The sequence below is a fragment of the Herpailurus yagouaroundi genome, unplaced genomic scaffold, assembly GCF_014898765.1.
Source record: "Herpailurus yagouaroundi ecotype Mexico unplaced genomic scaffold, PumYag 29, whole genome shotgun sequence".
NCBI classification, from domain to species: Eukaryota; Metazoa; Chordata; class Mammalia; order Carnivora; family Felidae; genus Herpailurus; species Herpailurus yagouaroundi.
In genome coordinates, this window is record NW_024412377.1 from 30,503,503 (window position 1) to 30,525,210 (window position 21,708).

Below are 21,708 nucleotides of genomic sequence, written 5' to 3' on the forward strand. Positions count from 1 at the left end.
AATGTGACATTACTACACAGTCACCAAAATGACTAAAAAGAAAAGGACAAACAATACCAAGTGTTGGTGAGATTGTAGAATGACTGGAAGTCTCACATACTGCCAGTGAAAGTGTAAATTGGTATAGCCACTTTGGAAAACTACTTGACAATGTCTTCCAAACCTAAACATATGCTTACCACATAACCCAGTAATTATGCTTACAGGTATACACAACAGAAATGCATACTTAAGTTTACCAAAGAGATGAATGAGAATAATTACAGAAACATTTTTTATTGTAATTCCAAACTAGAAAACAACCTAAATGTTCATCAGCAGTAGCATGTAAACAAATTGTAATGTGTATATATAATGGAATACCATACACCAATGAAAAGAAATAACCACACAACTTGGATGAAAATCTCAAATATAACATTGAGTAAAAGGGGCTGGACATAAATGATTATGTCACTGGAAATTACTGGATTCCATTTGTATAAAGTTCAAAAACAGGCAAACTAATATTAGAAATTAGGAAAATGGTTTCCTATTTCGTTATGGGGTAGCTTATAATTAGTAGGAGAAATATAAAGGCTTTTAGGGTCTGGAATTGTTATATTTCATTATCTGGGGGCTTATCCCATGAGTTTATTCACTTTATAATGACCCACTGAATTATACATGTAGGTAGGACTTACACATTTTTATACTTCATTGAAAAGTTTACCTTAAAATAAAGGCTGGAGAATCAGGTTGCCTAACTTAACTATAATTCCCCAGTCATTTTTATTTTTTTAATTTATTTTATTTATTTTTTTATTTATTTAAAAAAAATTTTTTTTCAACGTTTTTTATTTATTTTTGGGACAGAGAGAGACAGAGCATGAACGGGGCAGGGGCAGAGAGAGAGGGAGACACAGTATCGGAAACAGGCTCCAGGCTCTGAGCCATCAGCCCAGAGCCTGACGCGGGGCTCGAACTCACGGACTGCGAGATCGTGACCTGGCTGAAGTCGGGCGCTTAACTGACTGCGCCACCCAGGCGCCCCTAAATAATTTTTTTTAAATGTGTATTCATTTTTGAGACAGAAAGAGACAGAGCATGAACGGGGGAGGGGCAGAGAGAGAGGGAGACACAGAATCTGAAGCAGGCTACAGGCTCCCAGCTGTTAGCACAGAGCCCGACGCGGGGCTCCAACTCACGGACTGCGAGATCATGACCTGAGCCGAAGTCGGCCGCTCAACCGACTGAGCCACCCAGGCACCCCTCCCCAGTCATTTTTAATTTATGCTTTCAGAAATGTATGCAGAAGGAAGGACAGATTTGGGAATACCAGGTAATTTACCCTTGTAACTCCAGTCCTGTCCCTGGTGAACCCTACTAAGTATATTAGCATGATTTAAACATTCATGAGGTCAGGGCACCTGGGTGACTCAGTCCATTAAGCGACCGATTCTTGATTTCAGCTCAGGTCATGATCTCACGGTTCGTGGGTTCAAGCCTCGCTGGGCTTTTATGCTGACAACACAGAGCCTGCTTGGGTTTCTCTCTCTCTGCCCCTCCCCATTATCTCGCTCTCTCTCAAAATAAATAAATAAATTTAAAAAGGAAAAAAACTCATGGGGTGCCTGGGTGGCTAAATCGGTTAAGCATCTGACTCCTGATTACGGCTCAGATCATGATCTCATGACATTCAAGGCTTGTGTTGGGTTCTGGGGCTCTGCGCTGACAGTAAGGAGCCTACTTGGGATTCTCCCTCTCCCTGTCTCTGTTCCTCCCCTGCTCATGCTGTCTCTGTCTCTCTCAAAATAAATAAATAAACTTAAGAAAAAGGAAAAACATTCATGAGGTCGAAGGCTATCTTTTACAGTATATTGCTACATAGGTTATCGTTTGTAATACAGGGTTTTCCTCCCTTGTCACACCAACGGCATGTTGTTGGCACTCTTATCTAGTGTCCTTTTTGTTCTGCTTTGTGGAGAAGTTGGCTATGCAACTCCCTTCTCTCAACTGTCTTTTCGAGTGCAGAAGGCATTGTTGTGTTTTCCTTCCTATAGTCTTCCTCTTCTCTGTACAGAGCCTTACATGTCGTGGGTATCAAATCTCGATTAATGCTTATTTCGTATTGGGGATGAGGGATGCTTACATTTTTCACTGATTTATTTTCATTTGTGTATTTTATTTGTGTAACTTTAATTTTCATTTGTGTATTTAAATGGGAGGTCTGAACTCTTCTCATCCTTCCTGAAGAACATACACATCTGGAGAGGAAGTGTGAGGAAGGATTACTGGACTTGCTGGCAGTTTCTTGCTCTCGATCTGGGTGGTAGTTATATAAGTGTACTCACTTGGCTATGATTCATTGGTATGCTTTACTTTTCTTTATATGTCGAGTGATGATTAAAACATGTAACAGATATGTAAGTAATATACAGTTCTAGTTTGATAAGACACTGTGTTGATGAGAGTTTGTGGAAATAGGCTTACATATCACTTGTGGGGGTGTAACCTTGTATGCTCTCCTAGGGAGGCAATTTTGCCAAATCGTCAAAATGAAAAGGCATTTACCCTTCTGCTGAGCAATGGCTAGTCTAGAATTGTGCCCTACGGTCTATTATAACATGTGCAAACTGTTATTCAAGGTCATTCACTGCAGTATTGTCCATAATAGCGCCACAGGAAACAATAAGGAGAGCACAAATAAATTGTACGTCACACAACAGAATATTCAGCAGTCAGTAAGAGGGAGACAGATCTCTATCAGCTGATTTGGGTGGATTTTCAGGTTAAAAAGCATGTACGAATGTTCCTGTTTGTGTCAAGTGTATGTGTGTGCTTGTATGTTCATAGAGTGTGTCTGGAAGGATGCACGAGAAACTGATAATAGTGGTTGCTTCTGGGAGAGCCTGGGTGAAAGGAAACTTATTTTTCACCATACGCTCTGCATATTTCAAATTTTATATGTACATAGAACCTCTTCAAAAAAAATGAATTAGATCTAACGTTAATTATCGGCCGCTTTTCCTGAATCCTGTGTTAGGACTTCCTCAACATTCTGTCATTGGTAAGTTTGTCTTTGTTTCATCTAAACACCCTCTGAATCCATTCCGTGGAGCAAAGGTCAGACTCTTCTCCCACGATATTGAGCAAAGCAGGCAGGTCACTCTTCTGCTGGTGACCTTATTAATTGAGTTTAAACCTCTGGTGAATTTGAACAGATTTTTAAAAATGAAACATTCAAAGCCTCTTTGCCCTCTCTAGTTCCTCTCCTCCCAGAAGGCAGGAAGGAAGTGAAAGGCAAGTGTCTATTTATCTTTTGTCAGATTTATAAATGCCACAAACGGGTTGTCCAACTGGAAGGAGAGGGAACCTTGGAGGATGTGATTTGACTCTCAAAGGAAGGAAATAACTTCACTCTAAGGTGTTCCCTAGATTTGTAACAAGCTAATCCCAAGAAGGTCTAATCCAAAGGCCTGAGGACCCAGAGCATTTGGGGGCACTCGAAAGTAAAATATAATAATATAATTGAAGGTGATCTTGCAAGGAAGAAACAAGTGGGGACTCTGAAGACCCAAAGTCAGCTTCCCAATCACCTGTAGCCATCTGCAAGAGACGGAAGGGAGCCCATGCCAGGGATGAGGAGGTGATATGGGCACCTCCATCATCCCATGGAGGTCAAAGGTATGCAAGAAGGGTGAAACTCAGGCTTGCAAAATTTACAACGGACAGTTTGTTCATGTCTTTTAAAAGGCACATTCAGAGCAAAAAAATGGCTTGGACTAGATGGTGCTGTTCATCAGATGATGAAGAGGAAGCAAAACCTGGGAGATAGCAATGACTTCATCCATCCTCTTCATTTTACCAAGGTACACTGTGGGCAGAGCCTGAGATTACACACCAAGAGCTTGTGATTCTTGGTCTGCTTTTCTGTCTGCTCCCCCTCGGTCTCCTTAAACTCCTGGAGTCTGGGACTAGACCACCCGGATTCAGCTGAAGCTCTGTTTCTTGGGAGCTGCATGATTTTGAGAAAGTTACTTAACTTTTTCATGCCTTAGTTTCCTTATCTGTCAAAGGGGTAATACTAATAATACTCACCTGGTGTGGTTGTTAGTGGGATTATAAAGCACTTCAGAGAGGGTGTGTTACCCGGTAGGTATTATAGACACGTTAGCCATATAGTGGTTAGTATTACTTCCAATTTTTAGATCAGGGAGAATTATTTTTAAGTGAGAAAGAGTGGAACCAACCTGGAAGCTCTCTTCCTGGTAACACTTGCTTGGTTCCTGGTATCACCCTAGGTCTGATATAAAAAATCACTTTCTCATAAAGAGAACTATCCAACAACTTTAGGGGCGGTGGTGAGGTAGGGTCTCTCTGTCACAGGTGGAGTTTAAACCCAGGGGAATGACCTGCCAAAGAGGCTGAGAGCAGATTTCTGCATGGAATGGGGGCAGAGCCTGGATAACCTCTGGGGTACCCCCCCCCCCACAACCCCAAGGGTCTATGATTCTGCTACTTTTGAGCCTAGCGGTCCTGGGGGCAGTCACATTGCCTGGCTTTCAAACACGGCATTGTTATCACCTTGGAAGTGAAGAACACAGTCTGTTTCACTTTTCTACTCTAGCTCTGCGTAAAAGGACAAGCTCAGGTGTCACAGCTAAGACTTCCAACTACTCAAGTCAGAGTGGACTTGAATTTATTACGGGCCGTTGGGCGCGGGAGAAGGCCAAGGGAACATATTCTCAAGCTTGGCAAACAAACAAGATTGGGCTCATTATAAACCCTCTAGCCATGGAATATTCATTCCTCAAAAGAGGAGGAGAAACCTTCGGGGGCGGGGAGAGCTAGCAGCTCTCAGCTATCAGCTGACATCATTGCCCTTCCCTCTGGCTCTCCGAAACCTAGGTTAACAAAGAAGGGCCAGGGCCCCCAGGAGCCTCCGCAGGACCGCAGGGTGGAGAAGGTGCAAGGTCCTCCCAGCCAGCAGCCACTGTCTCCCTCTGCGGGGCACTTCCTAAGGTCTTTGACCTTTCCCCAGGGACTGGCGAAGACTGTTTTCTTGGTTTATTTATTGTATCTGCTTTCTCTTCTCGCTGGCTTGAAGATCAGCACGCCAGTGTGTGTAACTTGACTTCAGTCCCGGGGTCCCCCCGCTCGCAGTGCCACCAGAAAACCCGGGAAAAGGCGTATTTTACTGAGTCTTAGGGCAGCAAATCCAGAGAAGGGAGCCGACCCGGCAACCTAGATCCCGTGGAGTCAGTGGCCCGGACCTCGCGCCCGCCCCTATCCCCAGCCCAGAGGGAGGCTGCGGTGTCCCGGCTCGGGTCTTCTCCGTCCGCCAGGGGGCTTGAGCTAGGATCCCTCACCCCGATGCCAGGCTTAACCTGGACTTTCATCTCTTCCCCTGGAGGGTCTCAAGTTGCTTTCCTCTGCCCAGGGAGGGGACCCCAATCCCCTGCGCTGGGCCCTAATCTCCACCCCGTTTCCAATGGAGTGGCGTGGCCTCCACTCTCCATCTGCGCGCCTTAAATCCCATTTATCTTCTTAGCGCCCGAGACTCGGTCGGCCCCGCCCCCTCTTCTCTTATCCTCCCCCACTTGCAAATCGCAGACAGTCCTCCTTCCCCCAAGTGCGCTGGACTGACCCGAGCAACCTTTGGAGGTGTTGGGGAAAGTCCCCAAGCTGGGTGGAAGTGACCTAGAGGGGAGCATCAGGAGGAGGGTACAGCCCGGGGAGGCGCCGCATGATTTCGGGGTCTGAACCACAGCACAGGGTCCTGGGCTCACAGTCCCCCAACTCCTGCCCTGCGAGACTCCAGTGGTTGAAGTCGGCCCCTCCTAGCGCCCCAATCTAGGTCACCAGCAGGGAAGGGCCGAGCCAGGGGGATCGCTAGAGGGCGAGGGGCGGGCTGCCTGCCCCCGAGGTGGGCCAAGAGTAAATGGTCTCAGGGTCTGCCCCTCTCACTTCCACTCGATTGTAATTCCATCCCCCGGCGGGTCGAGCCTCCCTCCCTCCCCCGGCCAGCAGGTCCCTCCCAGTCGGCTTCCTTCGCCGCCCCCGCCCCCCTCCCCGGAAAAGCCCTGCGGCTCGCCGCCGACTTCACTCCCGCACGCCGACCTCCCGGCTGCTGTCCTACCTCCTTGGACTCCTCGGTCGTACCTGGTCCAACCTCCCTCAGCCCTGCACCACCTCACCCGGGGCAGGGGATCCACGGGGGCCGCCTCCCCCCCAGGTCCCCCAGGAGACGCCCTTTCTCTGTGCGTCCGGGACTTGGTGAAACTTTGCAGGCGCCCGCGGTGAAATGGATTTAATCCGAGGCGTCTTGCTCCGGCTCTTGCTCCTGGCTGCCAGCCTCGGACCCAGCGCAGTGTCGCTCAGAACGGCTCTCCGAAAATCAGGTAACGCGCTCAGTGCGCTCGGGGGACACCACGCCCGGAGCGCCCGGGTCTCGGTCCCCGCCGGGACGCAAAGCGGGCGACGCACCGCCCCTCTCTCCCCTGGCCGGCGGCGGTTTAACTGGGTCCATCTCTGCCCAAAGCTGAGAAAAGGTGCGAACCTCGCCCTCTCCCCGGCTCTGGCGGTTCCAGGGATGTTTGTTTGTTAAAGGAATGATCTGTTTTGCAGACACAGTATAGATGGAGGGCTCTGTATTTGACCACGGAGAGCTGAGAGTAGGGACAGCGATCATGCTGTCTCAATTACAGAGGACTGCAACTGTGCAGAAGTCAAACAGCTCCTCCAGTGTCTCTAAACATCTTTATTGAATTCATATTGCCCAGGGCCCGGCCATTTCCTGTTAAGCGTCTGAAGATTTGCCTGGAGTTCCCTATATGCCCATCTCTGGTCCTTACCCTGCAGTGTGTAGGGATGTCGCCTCTGCTTTTAAGGATGCTTCCCTCTCTGGGCCATTTTCTCAGAAAGGGGTGCCCAATGTTTTGAACTCCTTTGTTTGCTCGGCAATTTAAACACAGATGTATGGTGTTGTACGATATTACAAAGAATTGTAGAGAACTGGAAACACAGTAACTTGCATTTCCTCTAGTTATATGGGTAAAAAGTTCTTCATCTATTTCTGTCTATTTTGACTTGGTATGTGTTGTGAGATTATTCAAAATACAACGTCCTAAACAACAAAGTTCTAAACATTATCTCCCAAATAACGATTTTTATTCTTCTTTGCTAAGACTTATTTAGAATTCTGAAAAATCTGTGTTTTCCTGGTTTTGAGGTTGTTTTTTTTTTTTTTTAATTTACTTTGTAAGCAAAGTTGTCTTATGGGATTAATTACATCTTAGGAACAATGGAAAACAATGTAACTTTACTTGAATGCCGTCTGCAAAACTCTGCAGAAAGTGCAGTTTGTCTTTACAAATAACGTTTCTATAAGAAAGAGACCAACCGGGGGAAATTTATCAGAGGGCAAAGAAAATAATCTTGGCGGTTCCCATATGGCTTCTTAAATATTTTCACTGCTCAAGGATCTTTCCATTTGGAAACATGACTTGTTGCCTTTCAGCTCCAAGAGAGGCACTCACTCTTCAAGCTGTATCTACTATTACCTGTGCTTTGTTACCTGCCTTGAAATTTACAGTCATTATCCTAATCTTCAACGCACTGAAACTACGAGCTATTCTATAGCCTCTGTTCAATTCATTTTGGAGATAATAGCAGCAGTCCAAGGCAATAGTATATTGTTTTACTTCTTACATGCACACGTACACACATCTTCAAGGATTTCAGTGAAGGGGCTTCTTTCTAACTTTCCTTCTAAAGTGACCACATCATGATCAATTGTATTCTGTGGGTTTATGCACATAAAACCATCTAGTCACCATTTTTGAATAATGCATAGTTACACCTATAGTTCTTAAGCTTAAGCACTGTGTGTAATATTCTTTTAAGGATAGATTTTAACCCATTTAAGCAGAATTTTTTAAAAAGCATTTCGTAACTGTCTCCTGTATAAAACTGCTCCTGTGGTTTACCATATTTCCTTTCTTATGTTTTGTAGTTTGTCTCCTAAAAATATTTTCTACCTAGTTCATCTAGGATCTCATTCTGATACTCATGCCATGAATGTGCCGTTGTGGCCTCTTTGGTTTTATCTGAAGCATGGATAGGGTTTTGATAGTGGAAACTCTATCTTTTAAATATTTTTGGCATATTAAATACATCACATTTGAGGTAGAGGGGGTGTTTGGACTAGGTTCAGCCCAGAAGAGCTTTTCATTACTTTATAATTTTATCCAGACACTGGCTTTCAGGTTGGACAGCTGCTCAGATTAAAATGACAGCTACTTCATAAACTTCAGGGGAAAATTTTCTCCTGGGCTCATTTACATCCCTTGGAAAGACTAGTTTTTGATCCGGAAAATTGGTCCAGATTAAAAACTGAATGTGCCCTGCTTGGCTCTGATGTGAACAGCAACCAGCTAATTTGTAATCTTCCCCAGACACCAGCAAGTCCTGCCAGGATCCATATAGGAGTTCTTCGTACCTTGTTTCCTCAATAGAAATCGGTTTGTGAGCTGTACTTGGAAGGTAGTGTGACTGCCATGTAGGTGTACTGGAACGGTCCTGGTTTTTTGTTTTTGTTTTTATTATTACTTTTTTTATTTTAGAGAGAGAGAGGGCGAGAGAGAGAGAGAGTGCAAGCTAGAACAAGGGCAGAAGGAGAGAGAGGAGAGAATCCTAAGCAGACTCCACGCTGCGTGGCGTGGATCCCGCAACCCTGGGATTATGACCTGAGCCAAAGTCAAGAGTCAGACACTCAACTGACTGAGCCACCCAGGTGCCCCCAGTCCTGTTTTCTTTAGATGACCCTGTATGTTTCCTAACGCCCCTAAATCTACTTTTGACAAGTAACAGCTTTGGTGGAGAAGTCTTGTATTCAAAATCAACCAGAAAATTCCCCGTCCCCACCTACCTCTAGTAGGAAAAAAAACAAGTAAACAAGTAGCAGGTTTAATTATGAGTTTAATTTGAGTCAGACGTAGGCAGCCTTTCCCTCGACCCCAAGATAGCTCATCTGCTGTCATCGAGCATTAATAAAGAATCCTCTGCATTTGCCGAGACTAACAAGAAATGACAGCTTTTAAGTTAAGTCAAATTAAATAATAATAACTAACTCTAATGAAGTGCTTGCTACACTGTTCTAAGAACTTGGCACATACTGATATTTAATCAACCCAATAGCTCTGTGAGATGGGTACTATTATTACCTCTGTTTGAGTGAAAATGAAGTTGTGGCTTAGAGAAATTAAATATCTCTTCCGAGGTCACACAACTAGTGAGTTATGGAACAGGATTCAGGCTGTGATATTCAGGACCAGGAATGGGAGTCCTTAGCAGTCCTGTTAGCAGGGGTACACAGCCTGCCTTGGAGGGCATCTTCCTCCTGGCTGAACCAGGGAGCTCCCATGGACAGAGCTGGATGGAGGGCGTTATCCCTGCTGCTGCGCATGGGGAGCCTGTTAAATGCTGTTAAACGTTTGTACATGGGATCATGCCCAGGCCTTTAAAGATAACAGTGTGAGTGATATACTGAGAGGGAGTCCTGGAAGCCACTGTCTACTGAGCTCATCTACAAGAATCGGGGGATGTAATCTTACAGGCTGCTGAACCACTTCCTTTCTCTTGTTGAACTCCTGGGTGCTAAGTCTTGGGAGGGCCAGAGGATCCATCCAAGTACCTGGAGGTAGAAAAAAGAGGCTTCTGAAGATAGGTAGGGTATAGGACACTGTCATCTTCTGGGTCTTCATAGCGTGGAAACATAATATATCCTTCATTCCTTTTCAGATAATGAATTAGAATCATAGACCTGGAAGGAAGTGAAAAGCCCTCATTTTACGACTGGGCTGAGGGTGATTAAGGGGCTTGTCCAACTTTACATCAGAAGCTGACCCGGAACTAGTACCCAGGCCCTCTTGAGTGGGTACTTCTCCCTTATCCGGAGTCTCACCAGGAAGTACGGGAAAGACGGTTGTGTTTCTGAGGTGGAGCAGGAAGATGGGAAAAGGAAATCCAGACACATGTGCTAGAGCCAGCGCTCATCAAGCCACACACACGTTTCCATAGGCAGATTGGTAACTCATGGTGTTAATTAAGTCTCTGGCACAGAGACAGGGGCTGGAGGACTGCATAAAGGCCCTGCCTTTCCTCCTGTCTTTCCAGTTTGCCTGAGGTCGCAGGGTCAGTGAGATCAGGTCAGGTCGGAGTTGAGAATTCAAGGTCATCCCTAGGAGAGCTGGGGCTCCAGAACTATCGTTAGGGTCTCTGATCTTTTCCTTTCTGCTTCCTCAGCATTTCCTTGCCTGTAAAATCGGACTACAGGGAAGATCCAAAGAAACTCAGAGAGCAAAAAACAAAAGTCTGGAAGAGCGGAGTTAGATCATGGGCAGTGATCTTGCTCGTTGATGGTGGTGAATACACGTGCCTCTAGGTGGTTTCTGCTGCTGCTAGTGTGAGGTTCAATGGCTAGGGGTCATGGATCTTCCAGCTCTACTTCCCCCCATGCCAATCTGAACAACCTGCTGGTCGCAAGAGACTGGTTATGTCCTCATGGCTCCCATGCAAGCGCCCTTCTCAAAGCATGTCTTTGGGGGCTCATGTTTTCTATGTGTCTCTCCTTGTCCCTTTTCGACCCGAAGTACATCATTACAATGCTATCCAGATTGTCTGGCTTCTTGGGGAAAACCGGAGCTCATAAAGGCCACGTATATATCCCCCCATAAATGCTCTGTGTGTGTGTATCCCCAGGACCTAACTACTAGCATCCATGCAGTCCAGGCAATGTAGCAGAAATATTTCCCCTGCTGTTTCATTTCATTAGCCCTCCTACCCTCTTATTTGTTTTCACATCATATCTAATTCCTCTAAGAAGCCCCTGCATGTCTTTCTCTCTCTCCTTTGAGTCTCTGTGAGGTAAAGGGACGGAGAGGTCAAGGTCAGGGGTAAATGTCACATAACATGTGTCGGTATTGTTTCTCAGAATTCTTTCTCATGGAAGAGTGACTTGGCCAGAAAGGAATTGAGTGGTGTTTTTTATTTTTGCTTTTTGTTTCTTACCCTGAGCCCAGGGCTTTCATAACCTTAGAATCCTTTTGGGAGTAGTTGTCCATCTGTCTAGCTCAAAAGGGGTCCAGTGACGCAGAACTAGATTCTGGGAAGACAGGGACTCGGGCGTCTGAGGCCGTAGTGGGACCTTAGCTTCCACTGGGCTGTCCTGTGGATGTCCTGAGTCTTCCTGCCACACCCACTCGGTGAGCAGGACTAGTTTTTCTCAATCGACTAAATGAATGATGTGATGTCATGATCGCAACAGAAAATCTTTTGAGCTGGTCAGGACCCCTGCCACTGATTTTGGTCATAAGGTGTCAAACTGCAGATATGGGAAGTATACCTGCTATTTCAGGGATAGAAACAGGGAAAAGGATAAGAGGTACCTCAGAGCCTAAATGGCACTTGGTAGTGGACACCCCCAAACCCATCTTTGATTCCACTCCTGTTTTGAAGAAAGACCCCAGAGTGTGGCTTCAGCTTCTTGAAACGAGCTGGAAGACATTTGCGTCCTAGTCACTACTTGCCCCCCAGTCTCATGGGATCGGGGGTGGGGAGGGGCCAGCAAGGGACACAAGGGAAAGTCAAGTCAAACCGCTGTCAGCAGAGGATGCACTTTTCAGAGCTGGCTCGGAGCAGATCTGACCTCCGCAGATCTCAGGCCAGTGATTCCTTCCATGTGGGTTAAGAATTCTTGGAGTGCCTCACAGGCATCTGCCTTCTTAACAAGAACCTCAGATGACTTGAGGTGATTTGCAGGCCCCATTTGAGATGTGACAAAGGAGAGGTTAGGCTCCTCTCAGCCTCCTTCTCCTCTGCACCTGCTCCCCAAGTACTCTGCAGGACACTGACAGTCTCCCCTTCCTTTGTTCATCCACACCACATGTGATTGGCAGCAACAACTCATTGCTCTGGGTCTGTATTGTAACCTTAGACCCCACAGGTCTTCTGAAGGTTAGATTTGGGGCTTGTGGTCTTCAGAAGATAGCTGAGCAACATCTCTACTAGGCAAATCCCCACCCGCCACCAGCCCGTTCATTGAGAGGTGGCCGCACAAAGGAGGGAAAGCCTGTAGTGGCATGAACAGAAGCCACATGGAACTGTGTGTAGCTAGCCCCTCGGCCCCCATTTTGCTCAGACCCACTGTACCCTCCCAACCCCTACCCTGCACCTGTTCTTTCAGCCTCCAAAGCTGCCTCCTCCTTGGGTGAGAGCACAGACTTTAATATTTGGCAAATTTGGGTTCAAGTTCTGACACTGTTTTTTGTTAGTTACTTGATGATGTAAGGCAAGTTATATTAGCTTGGTAAACCTCAGTTTCTTTGTCTGTAAAAATAAGATGAGGAAAGAACCTGACATTAAGGTTGCTAGAAGGATGCAATCCTTCTAGCGATACATGTACTCAAGCGTTTAAAAGGCACAGAAGCCTGAGGCTGAGGGCAATATTTATGAAACTGGGATTGTTTAATCTGGACAGAGGAAAAAAAAGAAACGGAATGAATATGTGTGACTGAAAGAATATGTTCCAGGAACAGCAGTAAACACAGACACTTAAGATTTCGTGTTCCTTTTCCATACATATTAATATATGATTGATTACATGTGATTTAATTTGTACTGAGTTGTCAGATTTTTCAGATAAATTAATTGGCATATCAGAAGGACTCTTTGGTCAACCACATGCCTTGATTTTTGGTTTAGAAAATGTAGCTGCCAGGTTTGTGGTCTTGCTTGAATGGATTCCTTTGAGAAACAGTAACCCCAGGGGTGGTGGATGATTTTTGCCTGGTAATTGTCTTGGGGAGGTTTTGCAGGGTGTGGGGCGCAGGGGGAGCAGCTGTTTCTAAATGAGAATTAGCCAGACTGATGTGTAACTGGGAGCGGAGAAAATCTCTGTGAAGCTAGGGAGTTAAGAAATGGTTCAGGTTTGCTCATTGATCGGGAGATTGGAGTAATTCATGAGCCGCTACCAATGACATGGAATGTTAGAGGTCAGGCTCCATTGGCTCTTCTTTTCCTATTAATGATTCTTGCATTTCCTCGGCCATGCAGCCCCTGCATCCCCCCAGATAACCCACTGGCTTATTTTAAGAATCGAAGGAAATAAAACAGACTAGTGCTTTGCAAGAGCCGAAGCAGTAGATAAAGATGGGATATTACCATTCGACAATAATCATCGTAATTACTATTACCTTACCAACTAGCCAAGCAAAGATAGACTTTCCGAAGCTTTCATCTCGTTTCCAGGCTCTTCCTCCTCACTGCCCTGAAGACACTTGAAGATTCTTTCTTCATCTGACTCTGCAAATCCTGAGCAATTTAAATCTTAACACTTGTGTTTGCTGACAGGGCACCCAAGATCCCGAATCAGATTTAATGCAATGTTAATGCTATTTATTTATCTTGGCACAATAAGTTTCTGTTAGCCAGTTAATGGTTTACATTGTGCAAAAGGAGTTGTATCAGCAGGCACTTTTCTGTAACATCTGGGCAATTGGAAACATAATACTTAAATACAACCTGAGTGTAGAGCCTTCCTTGGACAGATGGCTAATTTTATTGATCTAATTTTACACTTAGGAATAGGTCCCATGATCCTTTGCTTGTAATTCTTAGAATGAGCAGAGAAATAAATAAAATGGGTGGTGGCTGTGAATTAGATGCTTGTTATATTGCTTGTAATTTATTTTTAAAATACTTCGGTATAAACAGCCATTGTGTGAATTACTTTAATCTCTACCCTAAGGGTGCTTAATTAACACTTGAAGTAATCCCGCATAGAAGGTACCACTCCTGCATAAGACTTTACATTTTATTTTAATCTCTCACTGCCTGTGCCATACCAGTGGTTAAATATTTTGAACTTGATCTCTTCCTAGGCAGAAACCCACACTCCAGGGCTAGGGAGTTACCACTTGAACTTTTAAAGTCTACTCTCAAAAGTGACTTGGGAAATACATGAAAATAAGTATTAGCAAAAATCCAATCTAGAGGTTTTGTTAACTAGCATAAATTATGTTAGAAATAATGTTTCCATTGGTGAAATATGTGAATAGCTAGAAAGATCATACATGTCCCTCTATTTTTTGAATGGAAAAAGAATAAGAAGCACTAAACCCGACAGTCCAGCCACTTTAGAGTTGGGCTAAAGCTTCATTCAGTCCTAGATGTTGCTCACTTAACAGTAGACTCATTTGCCTGCTCCCCTAGATGATTTGCTGATTCCGCCATTAGAATGTTGATGTACCTGCCTCAGCAAGGTGCTTGCTGCTGTAACAACCCCAAATCTCAGTGGCTTAACACAAGATTTATTTTTTATTTACTCATAGGTCCAAAGTGGATGCTCCCTGTCGGGCAAGCTCTCCTGGACTGCTCCCCTCCAAGTGTGACTTGGAGACCTGAGTCATTCTTTCCCTGTGTCCTCTGTCTTGGAATGCCATCGTCTTTAGAATGGGCTTCCAAGCTATCATGGAAGGAAAAGAAAAGGAAGGCCCCTGTGGGAGATTTTTACTTGCCAGGCTAGAACCTGGTCCTGTGGCTCCCACCTCACTGTAAGGAGGCTGGGAAACATAGTTTGGCCACGTGCACCGGAAGAAAGTGACCCGATGTGGTGGATAGTTTCTGACGCAGTCCTTTGGAGTTTCTAAACCCATAGACAAGGGATGTTAAAAGAGTAAAGTTTATGAGAATTTTGGTGACCTCTTGCCAACGAATATTTGTGTACGTGGCAGAACTTGGCCTAGAATTTGCATCCATTGTAGTGTGCAGTCTGGCTGAAAAGCAGATGGCTACCATCTATCTATGTGTTGGAAATCATCATAATTTAACAAAAGATCCTAACTAAACACTAGGCAGTCAAATTGACTTAGATTGGTTTGCAAAAGGATGCAAAAATGGGTATACGTTTGCGTGAATATATGCTATTTGTTGCCACTTTTTTTGTCCATTTTACGAAAAGTAAAACTAATCCCTTTTAAAAAGTAAAATAACTATCCAGTTGGTTAAATAGAGTAAATTTCTAAGGCACATCGACCAGAACTCCAGTGATTTCCCTATAGTTTTCTGGAAGCTCCTTCTATTTGTGTCCCATAACAAAAAGGACTATTCATGGTAGGATAATTTATTCAGTGAGATATACATCTTAAAATATAAAAATCAGTTTTTAGACACCACAGCCTGCTTTGATGGAACGAAGATGGTGTGGACTGATCCCAACAAAAATAAATTGATACATTTGATTGAACCACTGCACTTCCTAAAACACTTTCATCGAAATGATCTCATTTGATCATTTCTACCGGGAAGTCCAGAGCAGATGACTTAGCAAAGAAGAAGTAGGCATAGCCAGGCCATGAACCTAGGTCATCCAGCCCCTAGCCCTTGTTGCTTCCCAGAATTCCAGAGGTATTCCTGCAGCTAACAGATAAAAACCTGATCACTACAACATGCCTGAGCAGCTCTGCAGTCATGACATGCAGTCGGGAGGAAACTTACCAAGACTTGCCACTCTTCACTTGCAAAGGCTCCAGTGCATGTTGCAGGACACCATGTAGAATGATCTGGTACTGGTACGGTCATACTCCTGGCTGGTTAGTTGTGCATTTTGTCAAGTACACGGTGACTGAGGGGCTATTTACAATCGAGAAACAACTGTGGTAGCTGGAGGCTAGCTCCAGAGTCCCCCAAGATGTCTCCCCAAGAAGACCCTTTTGGGGTCTCGGGGACCACTCAGAGGACTCAACCTGGCCTTGAAGCTTTCCATTCCTGTACTGTTTAGCCATTTTCTTTAGTGGCAAATGATGTTTGCTAGACCTTCAACGTGGTGTATTTCAAGGTTTATCATTCAAGTCTCAAGACTTGCTGTTGGTTTCTTAAACAGCTCTGTGATATTCTAAGAGTTCCTAATTAGTGTAGTTAAATAAACCATTAGTTTGAAAAAAGCATTCCTCTGTTAGCTGTTTTAAAGTAATTCATGGGCTGTGGTTACAGCCTATACACATAACACACATCCCTTCAGCTTCGAGCAATTATAACGAGAATCCAGTAAACAGACCTGGGTTTGAATCCTAGTTTTCAAATTTATTCTTGTCTGATTCCAGATAGAGAACTTAATGTCTTTATTCCTTAGATTTTCATCTGAAACTTAAGGCTTATAGTACCTGCCACAAAGGTTCTGTGTGATGAATAAATGAGATGATTTCTGGAAATGCACCTAGGAAAGCACTTAGACGTTTGGTACGTAATTACACTCCAGAGTTAGTCCATATTAATTTGATTCATTACAATTTGTAGAGTTTGTACAGCGGTGGAGATGGTTGCTTTTTCATACTCGAGAGGCCTCAAATATTGACAACATTGACACAGATGTATAATTGAGTTTAGTTAGGCTCCCATGAAAATGGAATTGAAAATGATTTCATTTCCTTAATTTTATATTATAGATTCTTGGAGTTTATGTTGTTAAATGATGACTCTTGGTATCTAGATTAGTCATAAAGATCATGTTATCGATGAACGATCTGGAAGTGGCTTAGAGTTTAATAAAAATAGCCAACATCCATTTTGGGCTTTGTATAAAACCGAGACGAAAGAATCAAGATCATATATCAAAATTATATATAGCTACTAGAGTAGTAACAGATTTTCATATATCAGCTGTATGGCTCCTTACCCAAAAAGAGGCTATTTGCAGTTAGAATATAAACAAAAAGTTTCCTTAGCTACCTTCTTTACTGTGGTATTAAGAGAATAAGTATAAAAGATGCTATTTCTATGATATCTATTCTCTCCCCATTTTGAGTCAACCATGCTCTCTGCCAGAATAATCTTCCTAAAATGCAGTTCTAATCCTGTCACTCTTGTGTTTAATATTCTTTTCTGGCTCCCTGCTGCCTTCCAAACTCTAAAGCTGAACATCCAAGGTCTGTCACAATATGGCTCCAACTTACTTTTCCTGTCTTCTCACTGAATACACAACCTGTATTCCAGCCAAACTAGATTATTTGCTATTCTATAGTCTACTTCTTCGTTTTTCCAATATGAGCCTGTCGACATGCTGATCTGCCTCCTTGGAACATCCTTCCCACGTCTCTGCTCAGGGAAATGCAATGACCCTTCAAAGCATGGCTCAGTTGCCCCCTGTTCTGTGAAGTCTTCATGTTCCCTCCCAGCCAGGATCCACTTCTGTTTTCTCCCATTCTCCCTTGTATTATGTTATCGGTGTGCCTGACTCATGCCTTCTATTAGATTTGTAACTTTGTTGAGGAAAGCACTATGGCATCTTTCACCTGTGGGTCTCCTCCATCGCCTGGTGGAGTGTCTTGCATGCAGTTGGCCTTCCCCAGGCAGCTGTGGAATGGAAAGAGATGGCCTTGTTGTGGGCAAACACCTTTTTACGTCGTGTGATTAATTTGATTCTGCTCCCTGCTCCCGAATTCATTTCCTCCCTCCAGCACAATACAGGAGAGGTGTCACTTCCATGTGCCAACAGTTTTGCTCAACCTGAGCAGACATTTGAAAACCCGCACTGCAGTCTGGTTTAGAGAAGGAAATATCTCAGCACTCAGTCTGCAGCAGTATGTAATTTAAATCCTACCTACGTGCTGCCAAAGGCTATTGGAATTGTGGGTTCTTACGGAGTGTCTGATCGAGTCCAAATTGTGAAATATGTCATTTTCCATACGTGGAGAACAGGTAGAGTTTGAAGTAACATGCAGGGCTGCCTCAGATCTGTTTTTTATCATGTCTTGGAAGGTTAAGAAGCAAAGGCAATAATACCATTTACTGGTACATCAAAAGATAGTGGGGGAGGAGGAGTTAACAGTCCAGTGTTCAATTCCCCTCCTTCCCCCACCTGTCTTTGAAACCGAAGGAAAATGAGGCTGTGTGGGAATGGCATTGGTGGCATGATTGAAAAGGTCAGGTTGCGGGAGAAGGGATAAAGCCAGTCCTTCTCTCGTAATGAGATCTGACTGTGAGGTCGGGAGGAAAACAGTACTCAAGTTCTTCAACATTCTTCTTCAGTTTTATTGTGCTGGCCCTGGCTTGCTTAGGAAGATCAATTCTGTAATCCCTGGAAAGTAAAGCAACCAAAAGCTGGAGTGTTTGCAAAGGTTTTTCCAGTCTTTGTTTTGCAAGGACCAACATGTCTGATAAAATGAATGCCCCTGGGCAGCCCAACCAAAAGCAGCTTACAGAGTTTGGTTGATTGACCCATTGATTGACCCATTTAATTGATTGACCCATTCACCGTTGACTTCCATATGTATGTATGTATATGCATATATATGACTTGGATATATATGGAGAGAGCGGAGAGCTGAAAATAAGTTGCATTGTAGTAGCAATTAAAATTGAACTAAGTAAATGATACACTGCCAAAGTATTTAGGGGGAAGCTTACTGATATATGAAATTTACTTTGAAGTACATAAAAAATAAGATTCCCTGATGGATGGAGAAGGGGTAGATTGTTGGATACATACGCGATAAAGCAAGTAGTAAAATGTCTATGGTGGAATCCATGTGGTGAGTGAATACATGTTCACTGGAAAACTCACTTTTCTGTATGTTGAATATTTTCATAATCAAGGGGTGGAAAGGGTGAACTGAGTATTAAATAAACAACGACTACAGAGTTTTACCCATGAAGACAGATTCCAGTATATTGTGCTGTGCACCCACACACCCTGGGGTTTTTCATCTTTGTCCTACCCCTCACCCCACATCCACCCCCTCTCATCTCTGCCCCCCTCCTTGCCCTGAGGGGCTCCTTAAGGCATTACTCAGATTGAGGCACTGGAAGGAGATGAGGGGGAGCAGGGGAGAGAAGCCAGTGTATTTCTTCCCTGATTCCCCCTGCTTTGCTACTGCATTTCTCTGAAACCACCGCTCCTGCCCCTTCATGGATCCTGGCCCTGGCCAGCTCCAGTAACCTGGTTTTTCTCCACACGCATTTTCATGGCGTAATGGCAACGCTTCTGGAGTGCTGGGCTCTGGGTTGCCATCAATATCCCTCGCTGTCCCTTAAAGCAGCTCACATCTCTGTAAGTAGTCTTTTAATTAAAATCTTTTTTAATTAAATAAATTCTTCTTCCTGCTGGGACCCTAACTGATACCTTTGGTACTACTGCTTTGTAATATATGCCCTATTTCTACGATTTCCCTCTTTAGGCATAACCATAATGCTTTGATTTGTATGTACCTTGCATTCAGATCTCTCTGAGGATCAGGTCTGATTTACCTTAAGGATGCCTGCTGTAGATGCCTGGCAAGAGTAACAGGAACCTTGATCTTTTTGAGGATGAGCTTGTTCTCTGGGCCCAAATCTGCTGGCTTGTGTAAGAAAGAGCATATCGAGACCAACCTATACATTGCTGTGTGGTGTTGAGAAATGATCGCAGTGATATTCATGACCCCTAGTAGAAATTCTAGGAACCCAGAGCTTTCTAGAACACATATGAAATGAAGGGAGGATCATTCTTCATTTCTTGAGAAAATCACCATGAACCAAATCTAACCTCTTATAACTCCAGTGAATTTGATCTCAAGGGAAAAGACCATGGGAAGCTTGGACTTTTTTCCCAGTTCTTTTAGGTTTGTTGCTGGTTTTTAGGCTTTTGATATTTCTTAGACTCTGTTCTGGTTTCTTGGCTAGTTGTATCTGATATTCTACCGATGAGTGGAACTGAACTGAAAATGCTTATCGTTCAAACTTAAAAGAATTAATTAGGCTACACCCTTTGTCTTGGTTTGGATTCCCCAGTAACAGACAGAGTTGAATGCAAATAGTTTATCTGAAAGGTAAACAGAACAAAACAAAAGCTGAAAACAGGAGCGTGGGGGAGTGAGACTGTCTACTGAGAGGAGAGTCCTGAAGGTTTTCTTGGCAAGCGGGTTACATTATAGATGATAGAGCTTCAACTGGTGGGAGAAACTGGAGGAACTGGTCCAGAACACATGGTTTAGAGTTGTCCTGCCTGAGGAGTAATTGAGAAGGCCAATAGGAGTTAGAGCCTTCACTACTTATGAGTGTGCTCCGTTTAGAATTTGCTTCTAGGTAACTCCATTTGCATTTAAAGGCGTGCATCTTGCTTTCACAAAACAATGACGATTGCCCAAATTTATGTAGTACTTGCTGTATACCAGGCATTGGTAGTGACAGCATAGCCTCCTAAGGCGGGCATCATAGAAACCCTGGATTTTAGCACAAGGAGGGACCTGACGGGTAGCTGTCTTAACTCTGTAAGGTCTAGTGAAGGTAAGTCACTGGCCTGAGATCATGCATCTAGTTAGTGGCAGAATGAGCATGAGGACCCAAGGCTTTTGACCTGTGGCCCAATGCTGTGTCTGCGAGACCCCACCACCTCTGTGACCGGGGAGTAGGTAGAGACTCTTATGTGCAACTTCTGCTTTCATTGACTAGCTCTTCTTTCCTTTCAGATGTGGTCTTTGCTTATATGGTTAGAGGGAAAGAGCCCTCAGCTCAGGCTCCTAAAACAGTGCCACGTCCAGAGAAACAAATGAGCTGTGAAAAGCTTGCTCCTGCTGCTCAGTCGTGGCCCAAGCTACCTTCTTGGCTCCTCCTGGTTAGCTCTGTACTATAGAATCTGTGAGAGGCACCATCTTCTAAGACACTGAGACCCACAGGTAGATAGCCAGGGGTGTCAGGGCAGAGAAAAGAGTAACGTTGTACAGGATCAGAATTCCCAGGTGGAATTACCCCCATAGCAAGCTCTTAAGTGAATCCTTCCAGGAGACACCCTGAAGGGGAAATTGAGGAGAAATTTGTGTCATAAGACAGTATCAGTGGCTTAATCACTTGGCTTGCCTCTCGTTGTTGGGGGTCACCTTGAGGAATTAATCCATGATGGCCAAGTTCCAGAACATCTTTAAAAAACACAGTTACAGTCATACCTTGTAGAGCACTGCCTACATAGAATTTTTTACATAGAATTGATCCTTAAGAACCAAGGTCAGAAAACTTTCTGTAAAGGGCCAGATAGTAAATATTTTGTTTATTTTTATGTATTGGGTCTATATCACAACTCTTCGGCCTGGTATTGTAAAGCAAACGTAGCCATAGGCATTATGTAAATTGTGTGATTGTGTTTCAACAAAACTTTATTTACAAAACAAGCAGAGGGCCATATTTTTCTGGAGTTCTGTCAGCCCAAAGCCTTTAGGTGGTACAGGTCAGCAGGCCTGTTGCTCTCTTTTGTTTGCTTCCTCTGTGGTGTCTTTATTCATCATTAATATCATTAACATTGCCTTTTTCTGCTGAAAGTTTATTTTCTGGCAAATAGCTTCATTCAATTCCTAAACACCAACAAAGATGGCATTGGTATAGTGCTTAAAAGGAACGTTGGCTGTTAGAGCAAGTCCAGGGCAGTTAGCTTCACATGGGTATGGGGGGTCTAATCCTGAAACAATCAAGTTATCAACCAATAAATTTTTCATTTCACATAGATAATGGGCACTAAATAACTATATCTAAAACACACATATGTAGAAAGCATTATAGATCTGAGCCCTTCCTAGAATTCTCATTCTGCTCTTATTTTAAAATAATAATAATAGCTTTGTTTTATTTTTATTTTTATTTTTTTTTAAATTTTTTTTTTCAACGTTTATTTATTTTTGGGGGACAGAGAGAAACAGAGCATGA

At 43.9% G+C, this 21,708-nt stretch overlaps 1 protein-coding gene across 2 annotated transcripts in view; it reads left to right on the forward strand.

Annotated features, from left to right (window-relative positions):
* The first annotated feature begins 5,613 nt into the window (after positions 1 to 5,613).
* EGFLAM (EGF like, fibronectin type III and laminin G domains) overlaps positions 5,614 to 21,708 on the forward strand; it is a 181,775-nt gene continuing 165,680 nt past the window's right edge. Inside the window, exon 1 of one of the 2 annotated variants that reach the window (XM_040495740.1) lies at positions 5,614 to 6,383. In XM_040495740.1, the coding sequence (XP_040351674.1) occupies positions 6,287 to 6,383 (97 nt within the window). In that variant the 5' untranslated portion in view covers positions 5,614 to 6,286. The remainder of the gene's footprint in view (positions 6,384 to 21,708) is intronic. The other variant, XM_040495742.1, reaches the window with a different exon arrangement.